At 38.8% G+C, this 16,908-nt stretch overlaps 1 protein-coding gene across 2 annotated transcripts in view; it reads right to left on the reverse strand.

The window, feature by feature from the left end:
* Positions 1-1,783: 1,783 nt before the first annotated feature.
* The window catches only part of LOC136838405 (uncharacterized), a 208,005-nt gene continuing 192,880 nt past the window's right edge, over positions 1,784-16,908 (reverse strand). For both annotated transcript variants that reach the window (XM_067103412.1, XM_067103321.1), the window contains exons 23-28: positions 16,461-16,576; positions 16,076-16,172; positions 11,882-11,961; positions 11,465-11,579; positions 2,646-2,837; positions 1,784-2,069 (exon numbers count right to left, since the gene is read on the reverse strand). In XM_067103412.1, the coding sequence (XP_066959513.1) occupies positions 1,807-2,069; positions 2,646-2,837; positions 11,465-11,579; positions 11,882-11,961; positions 16,076-16,172; positions 16,461-16,576 (863 nt within the window). In that variant the 3' untranslated portion in view covers positions 1,784-1,806. The remainder of the gene's footprint in view (positions 2,070-2,645; positions 2,838-11,464; positions 11,580-11,881; positions 11,962-16,075; positions 16,173-16,460; positions 16,577-16,908) is intronic.

Genomic DNA, 16,908 nt, shown 5'->3' on the forward strand with positions numbered 1-16,908 from the left:
TGCAAACAATCATATTCTGTAAGTTACTTGTAACTGTTTGAAAAGGTGTTATTGTCATAGGAAATGTGTTTGTGTTTTTGACGGCAAATAAAGACTAGTTCGTGGTTCCCCTCTTCAAGAAAATAAGAGAGAACAAATCTTCTGAAACCATTATGGTATCTGTAACCCTTCCTTTCAGTATCATTTTTCGATGCAAAGCCCGTTACCCTCCTCTAGTCCCAGACATAAGAAGAGAAAGGGAGAACAAATGAGGAGAGAAAACAAGGGGGTGAACCCCGACTGAGGAGACGTAACTTCAGCCTCTTAAAAGAGTGAAGGTTCTGCGAGTTCCTGAAACTGGAACCAAAAAGAGAAATCGAAAATTTTGACAGTGAGGAAAGAACCAAAAAGAGAAATCGAAAATTTTGACAGTGAGTAAAGGCAGTGAAACTGGGACCAAAAGAGAGAAATCGAAAATTTTGACAGTGAGGAAAGAACCAAAAAGAGACATCAAAAATTTTGACAGTGAGTAAAGGCAGTGAAACTAGAACCAAAAGAGAGAAATCGAAAATTTTGACAGTGAGGAAAGAACCAAAAAGAGAAATCGAAAATTTTGACAGTGAGGAAAGACAGTGAAACTGGAACCAAAAAGAGAAATCGAAAATTTTGACAGTGAGGAAAAACAGTAGTGAGAGATGTCCCGTCAATAGAAAATTTCTTGGAATTTATAACGAAAATTGGACAGCATCTCCGTAAATCACACGTGAAGGTGAAGATGGCAAATAACGTTATTTTCTCTCCAGTGCTTAAAGGACTACGCCAACCATTCAAAACAACATAATTGATCAGCAATCTGAAGAACAATACTAGGGTCATATATTGATAATAATTCGCGGTTTGTACTCTATTTCCTCAAATCTTGTTCTAAAACTAAAATATTTCTTAGAAATGTATTCCTCAGATAAGGACTTGAACAGTTAAACAGGTAACTAACAAAACTGTTGCCAGTATCAACCCATATGTATCACTGGTTGCAGGTAAACCAATGTCGAAGAAGCATTGTTAGCAAAAGAGATGCCTAATTGTGACCTACTTCCCAGGATATTAACCATTTCGGAGAAAGTTAAGTATACCTTAGTTTTACCAGACCACTGAGCTGATTAACAGCTCTCCTAGGGCTGGCCCGAAGGATTAGACTTATTTTACGTGGCCAAGAACCAATTGGTTACTTAGCAACGGGACCTACAGCTTATTGTGAAATCCGAACCACATTATAGCGAGAAATGAATTTCTATCACCAGAAATAAATTCCTCTAACTCTTCATCAGCCAGCCGCGGGAATTGAACTCCGGCCCATCGAATGACAGTCTGAAGATCAACCGACTCGGCCAACAAAGGGCTTACCATTTCGGAGAAAAGGTCCTCTTGTAACCAGTAGTGGATAACACTACTTCTCGTGTTATAATGAACAACTCAACAGCTAATGATGATATGAATCACTAACTACAAGTCTCTCTAAATTCTTACCCTTATTTCTATAAAAAAGAAATATTTTCATTACTTTGGAGTTATGATTTTCATTACTTTGGAGTTATTTCCTCCCTGTGATAAACGACTAACCATATAAACTTGCTCTCCTATTTCTATGACTTTCGTACAAATTCAGAGCTTGTTACATTATTACAGTGAAGCATTGGAAATATCGCTAATACTTCGAAATACATTTACTCAGCCAGCGAGGTCATTAGGAAGTAATATTTTGACCCAAGTCTGTCTGCGTCTGTCTGCCACTAGGAAAGCTGAGCAAATTTTAATGAAATAATGTCATTATCTCGTATATGTATATTTATGGGTGTAATATTTTGACATGTGTATACATGCATGTAAATAATAATGACAGAACTTACCTTTTAAGCACTCTGGAATAGCCTCAAGGCTCCAGTTTCCACTGTCACACGTGATGTTGATCTGAGAAGAACCATCCGGGTATTTGCCTTGACAGTCGTAAGAAACAACAGCTCCAAATATGGGTATTCCATATGTGATAATCTTTACGTTTTCAGGCACCTCTGGGGCGAAATTATGACACACTGCATGAAAGATAAAGGTGAACGCCAGATGTAAATTAATGATCATTATAAGAATAAGTCTAGAATAATTACTGTTCATCCTATGCATTCACTGAATGCTCAGTATCTTGAATACAATAGGCTTGAGTATTATCAAAAGCCGCCCATGTACTTTGGGAATTCATTTGCTTACTGTATTAGGAACATAAAATGCAGCGACTGAAAATGGATTAAGCCAAAATTCAGTTACTTTATTTCATACATAATGTGGCACCTAACACTTCTTGTTACAATGAACTAAAGAATGTATTCTTATCAAAATCATGTTCAACCTCAAGAAATCAAGCGCAGTATCTAATAATAATAATAATAATAATAATAATAATAATAATAATAATAATAATAATAATAATAATAATAATTCGGGATATTTGCATGAAATGTAAATCAAGTGAACTAAGGTAAGAGTCGGTTGGTGGTTGGGCAGAATCCAAATATCTACATCAGACCAAAACTTTGCCATCCTTTAGGCGAGGGGTCGTGCTTAATTTAAACCAACCAGCTAAGAGAATACACTTTATGTTGCATTGCCATTACCATTGAAACAAGCGAATTCCGGATCTAGAGGTACCCAATTCGTGCCATTAAAGGTTATCGACGCTATATTCTGCCCAGTCATCGACAGAAGGCCATCTGGGCAAGAAAAATTTAGGACAGTCCCTTCCCAATAAGGTCCACTGGGATTGCTGTACACTGTCCCGTTCGGCGGTGGTGGTTCTTCAAGTGTATCTGGAAGAATGAAAAGAAGCCACTTTGCGACGAGGTTTAAAGAAACAAGTCTCAGGTTACGATATTTTCATTAGTGTGCTCCCTTGTCACGGGAGAATTCTTCCCCCACCAAGACATTAAGATATATGAGATAATAGAGAATAATAATACTACTATACAGATGCACTGTTGTCAGTCTTCTTGCCTGGAGACAGGGGTCGGAGAATGGTACTGTGTCATAGTTGACACGGTGGGCATGAAGACTGCTGACGTTTACGCTGCTTGGGAATTAGGGTAGGCCTGTCCTACCTGCTATTACATGATATTCCTTGTGTGTATGGGTCTTATTACTGATGAGGCCAGGTGATGTCTTCCACTGGGAGGCAATTGAAGTGCTGATTTCCATTTTTAGTGGTAAGGTACGATGGTATTGAAGAAAATCCCCTGGTACTCAGTTCATTACATCATGCCAAATTTCTCCCAGGCCTAGTCTCCCAGACTTGGTTAATTTACATAGTCTTCAGAACTCTTGGACTAGATCCAATTTACATATTCTTCATGACTCCTGAACTAGGTCCAATTTACATACTCTTCAGGACTCCTGAACTAGGTCTCTTGCAAGGGATATATAATAACTTGTATTAATAATTTGGTAAAATAGCCAAAATGAAGGGTGGACCGCTTGACATCCTTTTCACACCAACAGCGTTCTCGTCCCTTACATGTTTCTTTAGTGTTACCAATATGCAGACGAAAGATTCAGGACAGCGCTCCCACATTCAGAGCGAAAGAAAAACAAAACAAGGGACTGGCTACACTTCTATGCATTCGATGTCCACAACAAAAATGAAAACATTTTATAATCACAATCACTCTTACAACAGTAGTGTAAAGATATTAGAGGAGGATGATGAATCAATTCCTAAACAAATCAATACTATTTAAAGGAATAATTTTCCCATTACAAAGCTTTTCCCTCAGGGAAGAATTAATTCATGTCCACTCTAATATCAAGGACAACTTTTCCTAATGGAACCAAACAGCTCCTTAGGTGGGTCTGCGACTGTGGAAAACAGGTCTTGTACAGTAGAAACAAGCAACGATCTCAACTAGAGACTAAAGGGCTCTTGCAACAACATAACACAAGGATATACTTGAGTACTAAATGGGGACACTACCCTATAGGTGTGCGTTCAGTACAGCTTTCCTAATAGCTTTGTCTAGCCTAATACTGGGGTTGGATTGACTCCACTTACACAGGATGTCACATCACTCTGCAACAAAAGAGTTCTCCACATATGAAGACAAAATTTACTCCTATTGAGGCGTCCTAATGATTATCAAACTCACCAGAGCTCTTGGCTAGAAACGACTCTAAACTTGAATCTCAAAGGGGTTTGGAAAGTGGTGTACTCTATCCTCTAAAATGTACAAAACCAGTACTACAAGAGCAAAACTCTGACAATTTCCTATAAGACAAGACCCATAAGACCACAATTGCACTCCCAACCAGGGGACTATGTGAAATCTTGTACAAAATGGTTTACATCATTCCTTTGTTCATTACCTCAAAACCATAAAGTTTTCACATTACTGGCCACTGCGAATAGAAAAAAATTACATTTTCATCAACCTTAAACTAAGCAAAAAGAGAACATACAAACGTACAAAATTACAGTACTGTACATCACCACCAACATCAGAAAACATGAGTCTCTACTACACTGGGGGAAACCAAGTCTCTCCCCTCAGCAAAAGTCTATGTACATCACCATACAAGAGTCTATATCTCTTCAATGAGACGTGAGGGAGGCACAATATTCCTAGCACCTCTTGTACGAACTCCTTCAGTTACTATATCTGGCACATTTTCAGAGTTCTCTTTCATGGTAACTAACCATTCTTCATCACCATGGAATGGCTTTAGTTTATTAGCAGCTCGTTCTACGATTGTATCATCAAACAAATTTTTCAACACATAAGTGGATCCATCTCGCACAACTTCTACCACTCTATAGGGTCCGAGCCACTTAACATTTAACTTTCGACTAGTACCAGGTATTTGAGTCTCATTTCTGACCCAGACTAGGGAATTCTTTTCAACACTCGTATTCACTCGCTTTCGGTTAGCTATACTTAAAAATGTTTTTGACCTCTCTAAGTGGGTCTTTTGGATTATCTCATGAACTTTGGCGATATCAGTATCACTCACTTCATCATCAATTGATGGCAATGTAGTTATTATTTGTCTAGCAGGTCTCCTGCTAAAGAAGACATAATGTGGCTGTTCACCTGTTGTTGCGTAGACAGCACAATTAAGGACCCGTTGGGTCTCGCCTAAATAGGTTGGCCACTGATAAGGATGACCCTGACACATGACATTCAACAGGGTCTTCATAGTCCTATGCATTCTTTCTGATATGCTGTTACCTTCAGGATGGTATGGTGTGATGAAACCAGTGTTTATGTTGAGCTTTTGGCAAAGATCTCTAAACTGTTGTGATGTGAATTCAGCACCATTGTCAAGAATTACACACCCTGGAATCCCGAAATCATTTAAATATTTCTGGAAATTCTTACTGACCACTTCTGTAGTCTTATTCCTCAGTGGGTAAAACTTCACAAAGCGTGAATAATGATCAATCACTGTAAGAACATAACGGTATCCATTTGCACCAGACATCATATCTGTCAAATCAATACTGATACGCTCCAAGGGTTTATGTACTGGTGGGAGTTCTTGGAATTTCTGCTGTAAGGATGGACTGTCTTTATGAACCTGACATGTAATGCATTCTTTAACAAACTTAACCACATCAGATCTAAGTGAAGGCCAATAGAAGTAAGTCTCCAGAGCATCAATAGTTTTCCTTCTCCCTAAATGACTAGCAACAGACTCATGACCAAACTTCAAAGCAGCTATCCTAAGCTCCTGCGGTACCACAAGTCTTAACTGAATACTACTGTCATGCTTGTCAGCACTCAGATATAAGAAGCCTTCATACAGCATAAACTGATGGATGAACGCTCTGGGAAACTTCTTCCTAGGCAATTTTCCTCCTTCTAAGTATGCAATCAATTCACCCCATCTTGCTTCACCTATCTGCTTAGCCTTGTATTCTTCCTTACTCAACCCAAGATAATTGTCCTGATTATTGTGAAAGATTGCCCTAACTGGCCTACTTAACTGATCAGCTACCTCATTGTGCTTTCCTGGCCTATACACAACTTTGAAGCGATAATCCTGCATTTCAATAATCCATCTATTCATCCTAGGTGACTTTGTCTTTCTTTTGAATACTGACACAAGAGGTTGATGGTCTGTGTGGATTGTAAACATGGTACCCCAAAGAAAATGATGAAACCGCCTACATGCTAACACAATAGCCAAGGCTTCCCTATCAGTAGTAGAATATCTCTGTTCTACAGGCTTCAGTTTCTTTGAAAAGTATCCAACAGGTTTCAAAAGACCATCACTCTCCTGCATCAGCACTGCACCTACATGATCCAGACTAGCATCTGTGAATAACTGAAAAGGTCTTGTCATGTCTGCTTTTATGAGCAAAGGAGCTGTCATAAGGAGCTGTTTCAACTGCTCAAAACTAGACTGACACTCTGGTGTCCATGCAAATGGCTCTTTCATTCTTAAGAGATTGGTTAAAGGGACAGCAACTTTAGCAAAATTTTGTATGTGCTTGCGATAAAATCCACACATTCCTAAAAACCTTCTAGTTTCTTTGACATCAGTAGGAGCTTTCATATCTTTGATGGCACTTATGTTGTCAGGACAAGGCTTGCATCCTTCTTTGGATATTATATGGCCAAGAAATTTTAACTCTTTTTGCGCAAACTGACACTTCTTGATGTTTAATTTCACACCCTTTTCACTAAATAATTTGAACAGCTCTTCTAATCTCTTAATTAATTCTTCCAAGCTGGGTGCCCATACTACAATATCATCTAAATAATTCTTTATGTATCCCTTTTTTAGTAATGGAGCCAAGATATTACCTATTACCCTTGAAAATATAGCTGGGCTGCAACTCAAACCAAACGGTAACCTCTTAAACCTATATAAGGAGACTCCGTCACTAAATGTTGTCAGATCTCTACTATCTTCATCTAATTCTACCTGATAATAAGCGTCTTTCATGTCCAATGAAGCATAAAATTGATTCCCTGATGCTGATTCAACTAACTCTTCTAACCTAGGCAAAAGATGGATGTCAGTTTTAGGGTGGGTATTGACTTTTTGATAGTCCAAGCACATCCTTTGAGAATTGTCTGGTTTCCTTACCAAGACTATAGGACTTAACCATGCAGCTGTGGATGGCTCAATTATATCTTTAGCTTCCATATCCTCCAACATATTTGCAATAAGCTGCTTGGCTTTCTCAGGGTATCTATACATGGGTGACCTAACTGGTTCGGAATCACTAACATTAATATGTCCCTGAACCCTTGAATTTTCCTATTTCATTACTCTCCACTATGAAAACTTTGTGATTTTCCATGACTAGATTCTTTAATTGGGCCTGCTGTTCATCATCTAAATGTGACCAATCTTGCTGTGCAATCAAATTTTCCAGCTTTTTCTCTCTAGTGCATCCTTGTTCTGGTACAACACGCATGCTTTCAGGGATCAGCTCATTCCTAATTTCAATCTTTCGACATGTGGGAACTACTGAAATGATGTCCCTTTCATCAATCTTATTGTAAGTACCTATCAGCGTTCCTATTTTCAACTTAACTACACCCTTTGTACTATTTATGAGAGGTATATGTACTTCCTGATTATCAGTGACCTTAAGGCACAAAGCCTTCGTAGCACCACTGGCTTTTAATTCTGAGGTATATTCGAGTATTGTATCTTTCATTTCATTTACAGACACAGCATAAATACCTGCAGAAGAGGGAGGTAGGATAATTTTTTCTTTAATCTTATCTCATCTACTCCAAGGCTTAATGGCTGAATAGTTTTGAGATTCCTAATTCTCCTTGTGGAAGGTCTCAGTTTAAGAAGCCGCACATGATATGTAATATTATCCCAAATTACTATACCCTTTATACGATCCCATGTTAGACGAGCAACTCCAAGCAAATCTGCGCCCAATAGAATTTCTGTATCTAACAAGTTGTCTGGCACAATAAAAAATAAGTGAGTAACAACTCTAGTGCCACTATGAACATCTAAATAAACAGATCCTAGTACTGGTACAACTGCCTGGGTGACTCCCATTAACCTTGGTAAATTTCTCATCTTGGCAGGCTTCAAACCTAAGCTTTCCACAAAGGATTTCTTAACTATACTGGCACAGCTACCTGTATCAACTAAAGCTTCAATCATGTTATCATTAACTACCAGACTGATACTTGGAGCTCGTGCCGGACTTCCTAGTCATTTGATACCTACTGTTCCTGGACATCCTACATGACCTCTCCTACTATTTTGTTGGAAACAATCAAAACAATATCCCTTGGGAGGATCAAGAGGACAATCAGACAGATTATGGTCAGTCACTCTACAAAAGGCACAATATTTACTGTTATTCTTTTGTTTCTTCATGTTTACTTTCTCCAGTTTTTTATTTAACTCTTCAAGCTTCTTTCTTAAATTATCTAGCTCACTTCTTTGTATTTCCCCCTGTTGAACACCTGTTACTGGGGTTGATGACTGAGGATTCCCAGTGCCTGAAATTGGCAAGACTCTATTCCCATTACTACTATTCATTCCTTGAGCCCTATAATATTCTTCTTCGGCCCATGTCATGAAATTTTCCAATGGAATATGGTCTGCTAAGAAATCAACTAGTTTGGCTTGGGCCTGTGAATTCAATCCCTTATAAACCTTTGTCTTAAGGAATTTATCTGATGTTGGAATGGGATCATTGGGGAATTTCAAAGTTAATGCTGAGATTTTACACTGCAATTTATTAATAAAGGAACTAGGAGGTTCATCAAAATAGTAAGTCATGGCAGTAATCTCTTGCCATGCCTGTAACAGAGTGGCTGAGCCAATAAACTGCTTCTTCATAAGTTTCTTAATCTCATCCCAAGGTAGATTATTACCCTGTTTTACTAATGCTGCTGTTAAGAATGTAGCTATATCCTGTTCAGCCCGGGCCATTGCCACTTCTATTCTCCTGTCATCTGAACTAGTGCACAACTCTACCTGTCTAGAAAAAGTATTAAGTCTGTTGTCAGCAAGAACTCCCTTGAGTTCAGAAAGTTTGAGGAGGGCTACATCTTTCGGCTTTAACACTGGTACATTCTGAGGAATTGCTACTGGAGTATTTACTGAATAAAAGTATGGACTGGTATTATTAAAGGGATAAGTAGGCTGTGGTCCAAGGAAAGGATTGGGTATAACAGTCTGTTGACCTTGCTGCAAAATGAATGGGTTTGACTGACTGGTATGAGGGTTTTGACAAGAGTTACCTGATGATGGATCAGGTATAGGTGTGGATGGTTGTATAGGAGGTTGTACTACCACTGCAGGATTAGGTGGTGTTGATGAGACATTTATGGGTATTAAGGGCACTGTACTTGTGATAGTAGTTGTGGTTTGTGGTGGGTACTTAGTATTTGTATGAGGCGGTATTGGGGGTCTGTATTGTGGGGTTCCTGTTATGGTACTGAGGTTGTCACATGAGAATGGATCACTTGGAATATGAGACGTATGTGGTGTAGACATGATGGGTGGTTGAGTGTTATTATGGTTGGGTGTTAAGTGCTGTATTGTCCCCTGTATGTCAACCAACTTCTGGTCCAAGTCTTTGATTTGATTTGATAGATCTCCCACTTGAGACCAAACGTCCTGGTAGGACTGAGTGAAGTTCTTAACTGTCTGTAATGTTTGTTGTGTTTCTTGCTCTAATTGAATTAGATCAATATATGATTCATCATTACCAGTTGCCATTGTTACAATATTTCCAATACTTACAATCAAACAATAAAATGTAAACTACATTAATAGACAATATCATACAATCCGTCACCATAGAAATAATGAATATGCATGTAAATAAGTCATTACCTTAATCAGATAAAAATCAACAATATTGTATAAAGAAATGCATACAATATGACAAAACATTATAAGTGACCTACATAATATATAGGCACAGTGGGTGTGGATCAATAGCACTGGACTAAAGATCCCACCGCTGCCACCAAATGTCACGGGAGAATTCTTCCCCCACCAAGACATTAAGATATATGAGATAATAGAGAATAATAATACTACTATACAGATGCACTGTTGTCAGTCTTCTTGCCTGGAGACAGGGGTCGGAGAATGGTACTGTGTCATAGTTGACACTGTGGGCATGAAGACTGCTGACGTTTACGCTGCTTGGGAATTAGGGTAGGCCTGTCCTACCTGCTATTACATGATATTCCTTGTGTGTATGGGTCTTATTACTGATGAGGCCAGGTGATGTCTTCCCACTGGGAGGCAATTGAAGTGCTGATTTCCATTTTTAGTGGTAAGGTACGATGGTATTGAAGAAAATCCCCTGGTACTCAGTTCATTACATCATGCCAAATTTCTCCCAGGCCTAGTCTCCCAGACTTGGTTAATTTACATAGTCTTCAGAACTCTTGGACTAGATCCAATTTACATATTCTTCAGGACTCCTGAACTAGGTCCAATTTACATACTCTTCAGGACTCCTGAACTAGGTCTCTTGCAAGGGATGGATAATAACTTGTATTAATAATTTGGTAAAATAGCCAAAATGAAGGGTGGACCGCTTGACGTCCTTTTCACACCAACAGCGTTCTCGTCCCTTACATGTTTCTTTAGTGTTACCAATATGCAGACGAAAGATTCAGGACAGCGCTCCCACATTCAGAGCGAAAGAAAAACAAAACAAGGGACTGGCTACACTTCTATGCATTCGATGTCCACAACAAAAATGAAAACATTTTATAATCACAATCACTCTTACAACAGTAGTGTAAAGATATTAGAGGAGGATGATGAATCAATTCCTAAACAAATCAATACTATTTAAAGGAATAATTTTCCCATTACACCCTCAAGCTGTATCCCTGTATATATGCAGACTAAATTTAACGGACTTTTAATACTCATACGGATGTTGAAAACGTAAGAAAATAGGGGAAGACTTTATACTACTGAAAATGGCCCAGAACCTTGTAATATGAAGCACTAAATCAACATTATTTTGATGACGTGAAAAAGAAATAATTTGTCACAAAATTTTGTAGTTTGAATGTAACCTCTTTAACCACTAGTATTTTCGAAATTTTATTTAGTATGTTCTTTGTGCACACCTGTGGTGTTAGGAAGACCCAGTGGTTCTGAAGATTTTGTTTCTTATTTGCAATGAGCTCCATTCTCGACAGTGTTTTGCAGCTTTTTGTGTGACCGAATGTTAGGGGTTAATTGTTTACCCAGCTTTTACAGTCACAAAAAAGAAAAAGTTGCAAAACACACTGTCGAAGATGGAGCTGATTGCAAATAAAAAAAACGAAATCTTTAGAAATACTAGGTCCTCATAACATCTCAGGTTTTCATAAAAAAAACTTAAGTAAAATATCGAAAATACTTATCTTAACCAACTTCTCCTCCTCGCTAACTAGTTCCTAATAATAACAGTAATATGAAGAAATACTCTTACATCTCCTGCAGTATACAGAGCTTAAGTTCGTCCAATGACCTCCTTCCTCGCAAGTCACAAGAGCAGATTTGTTAAACTGAGGAAGGGCATAACCCACAGGGCATGTAATGTTCACCTGCAAAAGTAAAATATAAAAGTAAAGAAGTTTCCCTGTGCATGTGAGCTCATGTGACATCGTTCAAGAAACTAATCATGTAAGTTACAGTAAAATGTTAATGATCTGAAAGAAAAACAATTTCGATGTTAAAAGCAAAAAACACAGCAAGCCGAGATTTCTGTATGGGATTTGTCTAGTAACCGACTCAGGGAAGAAAGATTCCAAATAAGGAAATGGAGGGGATGTGCATATTCAAAATTAAGAACTAAAAGCAGAACATTGTGGGACATTATTAAGAACAGATTACGAAACAATTTTACCTGACTTCCAACAGTCCGTGAGGCATTATTCCAGGAGCTGATGGCACCAGAATTTTGGGGAACAGGATCACCTAAACAAACTGCAAGGAAAATCAGGTTAATGGAAGCAGATGTTAGCTTTAAGAATACAGAGATATCCATTGTACTGATTGCAAAGACAAAAAGTTTTCCTTAGTTACGTCAAAAAAGTCAACATATTCCTTCTAACATGGGACATGTCCTAAAGTAAGTTGTGACAGCTTAGAAAATATGAGTAAGCATGATAAAAAAACGAAACTTTTAAACAAGAATAATTATAAAAATAATACACATCCCTCGTTTACCTGTATTAATACATCCAAGGCCACAGTGGGCATTGGAAATTTGGGGATATGGTGAAAAACACTCTATAGATGTAAAACAGTAGGTGCCTACCTTTATTTCCCCCTGCTTTGTCACTGCACAGCACCGTATGCACTGCATATGCTAATGAACAACACACAATACACCGCAGAGTATTTTATGGATGAAAAACCATAAGTTTGTGTCCTTTTTTCTCTATTTTCTCATTGCACAGTACAGTATTGTGTGCACTATATGCTTACAAACAACACACAACACATACACTGTACAAAAGAGAACGGATGTAAGACGGTAAGTTCGTACCCTTTCTTCCTATTTTGTCACCACACAGTACTGCATACTGCACTTTATGCTTATAAACAACATGCAGTACGTACACTGTACAGTACTGTATGGATGAAAGTTGGTAAGTTAGTAACTTTTTTCCTATTTTGTCACCATACAGTACTGTATATGTAAACCATATGCTTACAAATATCATGCAAAACACATAACACTCTCTTGCTGACACAGGCCAGACATTAAAAACTTGTGAAGAGGGCTTAAAAGTCCTCCTCCACTGCCTCCTTTCTTCCAAGAAGTCATGAAGTGGCAAACTGGTCAGAAGAGGTGTTGAGGTGCCTAAGGTCCTCAAGAGATAGCAGACAAATCAGATTCCTGACTGGAAGAACCTAAGAGGTCAGGCTAGGTTGTCAAAGTGTTTGCTTTTGTTGCTGAGCTGGACGACAGGGTTACCAAAGAAGTGGATGGAGATGGGCTTGGTGCATGGGGTTCAGGGTTCTGAAGAAGCTGTCTAGGGTACTCCGACGAAAAGAACGACGATTCTGCTTTGCAATCACTCATATCAGCATTTCTCGAGCTCCTTCAACAAACTCTGAGGCCTTGGCAAAATAGCTGCAATCAGTGTTGGGATTCTCCACCAGCTCGATGAATTCATCCAAGATCCTTTGCATCTCCTTATAGCTTGAGGTTAGGTGTGCAATAGACTCGTCAGTGTCATAATTGCCTTCCAGGTCTTCCTCCTCCCTTTCACCAGCAGCAGCTGCAGCAGCTATCTCGCTGCCAGACATCAGCTATAAGCCAGGATCTCCATCATTGTCATCCAGCTATGTCATCCTCAAGAACACTGTCACCTCCTGTGCAAGCTGGGCGCAAAAGTCATCAACATCAAAGCCTTGGAAGTCAATCAGGTCTTCTTTTCTCTTCATTATATAGTTCCATGCATACTTCAAGGTCTGCATGGTGACATCCTCCCAAGCATCTGCAAAGTTGTGGATGGCAGACTTCAGTGAATACTTTAAAAGATCCTACCGAGTCTGTGCCCTGTGTGTGTCCTAGCCTTGCTCCTTCTCACCCTCCTCTTCGAACACCACCATAATCTCCGCCAGGAACTTCTTCCAGTGCAGCCATTTTATTGCAATACCTGTAATAACATCATAACATCTTGGTCCATCAATTGTATGAGTGCAGTCGTATTAGGTGCATGACCCTAATGCGATCTTCATAACCAACCATCGGGGTTTTGATAGGACGCACAGAGGCTCACTATCTACAAGAAGCAAAGCCTTCAACCATGTCTAGCAATCCGGAGGTCTTTTATCTAATGATGAATAACCTCCGTACAAAAGTTGTTATGGAACCAATCAGACAATCCTGGGGGTGAACCAAGCCTTCGCTGAATGATACCAAATCAATGGGAGACTATCCATCAACTCATATAGGGTATGGTGTCCACCTAAAATTGGTTTGCAATGATGGCTATCAGAAGCATCTGCACATAACACAGCAGACATGCATTCCTTCAAAAGGTTTTGACTGGGTAAATTCTTTTCTTTCTTGCCAGCCAAGGTATTAATAGGAAAGGAGCAATAATACAGACTAGTTTCATAAGCATTAGAGATTTTATACAAAGGAATACCTCCCTTTTCCATGAAGTTTTTTAACATCTGCCAAAGTTCCTCTATTCCCTCCCTGGAAGCATCCTAGTCTTTGCCATTAGTCTTCTTGTAGGAAAGCCCATGTTGAATTTTGAACCAAAAGAGCTAACCCTCAGACACAATAAAGTCCATAACCCAAAGTAAACCTATAAACTTTGTAGCAGCAGCCTTCAACTCGGCACCAGATCAAGGCAGGGTTTGGCCATGACCTTGCAGGCCTCACTCCTAGATGCCTTCTTCCCAAATTCCATTGAGTTTCATCAGCGTTGTAGATTGACTCAAAACAAGGCTTCCTTTTTCATGAAGTGTTTTAATGTCTGCTGATATTGATATATTCCCTCCTTGGAAGCATCCTAGTATTTGCCAGGAGTCTTCATGTTGGAAAGCCCATGTTGAATTTTGAACTGAAACAATGAACCCTTGGAGGCAATAAAGTCCACAACCCCAAGCAGACCTGCAAACAATACACCGCGCCACACATAGCAATAACAGCAACTGCAATGCTATGGACACTTGAGAAAACCACAAAACCTGTAGAATGCATTGTAACAAAGGCTACCACAGCAACCATTTAATACACAGTTACTGAGAAATAATGTACAACTGGACAAAGCAGCAAAGCATGCCTCATTACCAGTGCGTTAATGAGAGAAGCAAACTCTAAATAACATTATCATGACCTATCTCTATCAGCCACACAAAGACAATAAATAAAATACATGTAATGACTTTGCTTTTGACCCATAATATTGTGAAAGTTCCCAGGCACATCCAACCTCTACTGGACATTTTTTTTATCCATGATGTTTCTGTCTCAGCCACTTAGACAAAATGCTTGTAATGGCATTTTAAATGGTATTGTTGCTATTAAGCCAATAACAATCATGAACGCTCTCAAGCAAAAAAAACCCTGCCCAGCCTTTCCCACCCCCAGAAAGTGCCTACCCTGGCATATCAGCCCCAATACCCCTTCTCAGAGTGCTATATGACTGTTAACAGTGTTACCATCGCCTTTTATCCCACGCCCTCACAAAGCATTGCCAACTATGCAGAAGACTTTTTACTCAGATTTATTTATTGTATAGACTTTTATACATACATATATATATATATATATATATATATATATATATATATATATATATATATATATGTGTGTGTGTGTGTGTGTGTGTGTGTTACAGTAAGATTGTGAAACCAGGGATTCCATGAAATCCCTGAAAATTTCAAGGAATTCGTGAAATCACCAATTCGCTTAGTGATTCATCTACACTGTTTCACCGTGTTTAGTGCTAGCCCCTCGGGGATCAGATGTGTTTCGCCGTGTTTAGTACTAGCCCCTCGGGGATCAAATGTCCCTAAGTGAATTGGTGATTTCACGAATTTCCTGAAAATTTCAGGGATTTCGTGGAATCCCTGGTTTCACAACCTTACTGTGATATATATATATATATATATATATATATATATATATATATATATATATATATATATATATATATATATATATATATATGTGTGTGTGTGTGTGTGTGTGTGTGTGTGTGTGTGTGTGTGTTGTGTGTGCACGCATGAGTGTGTCGGAAACTTAGAGAAATGGTGCAAATTTTGGCTCCCGCTTGCCAGTCCGTGGTTGATTCCTGGTCTACCGCCCACTATCCCACACTGGGTTCATGTCTGACTGGGATGGGTACATATGTATTTGTACATATTGTATTTTTAGCTTCTTACTGTATACTTATATACATATAGCGACGTCATCTTTAATTCTACTTTGCTGTGCTTCATCAGTGAAAGAGTTCTGCAACAAACAATATGAGAGCTAGGCACCAGACAGCCGCTTCAATCTTGATATACAATGATCTGGTGTAAGCTTTAAGATGTATTCGACGAGCACTTCCTTAACAAAGCTTACTTTCAGCACAATAGAATTCAGACTCGTCCAAAGAAGTATTCCATGTCCAGTCGACCCCACAGGTAACAACGGTGTGATTCCGTACCTCAGGTAAATTCTGTCAAGCGAGAAAAGGAGAGTAAAGAAACTATGGACTATTACATCTTCATGCGCTAAATGACACAATCTAAATGCTATTCAGTGATCTGACATTCACAGTGCGTTTATTACCTTATTAGAGAATATGGTATTTCCACGTATCATGCAAGTGTTTTTATTTTAGTGGCTTTGTGTGTGAACACAACAAACGAGATAGGAAGCTTGACATAAATTTTTGGCTGTTGCATATACGGAATTATAATCTGTTACTCGAAAACTACCGCAGGGATACAGTATTCAAACTTACGGCCGGAATATAATAGCCCTCATCGCAGCTGTAGATGACAGTAGCGTCGACGAATAAATTCGTTACGTTTTCCATACTCATGTTGCTGCCAGCAACTGGCAGTGGATCCACACAACCTGAAATAAGGGTCAGTATTTAGAACTGCTTTGCAACAAGAATGTACTAAATATAACTAAAAGAAATTTAATTTTATCACAGAATTCTATGCTTATGTTATTTTCATGGCAGAGATGTCGAACCAGTCAACTAAGTGTAATACATTGCCAACTGAAGGCTCTTACCAGTTTATAGGTAAAACATTTAGAAGCAGAAAGAGAATAATACCCCCAGCTGGGGAGAAGTTATGGTGTTCTTTCACTTATGGAGTAAAAAAAATATAAAAAGTTTTATTAAAACTCTTCTGGTGACCAAGGAAACCCCGTCGACATTACATGAACTATTCTTATCG

This window comes from Macrobrachium rosenbergii, chromosome 1, assembly GCF_040412425.1.
Source record: "Macrobrachium rosenbergii isolate ZJJX-2024 chromosome 1, ASM4041242v1, whole genome shotgun sequence".
In the NCBI taxonomy this organism is placed as follows: domain Eukaryota; kingdom Metazoa; phylum Arthropoda; class Malacostraca; order Decapoda; family Palaemonidae; genus Macrobrachium; species Macrobrachium rosenbergii.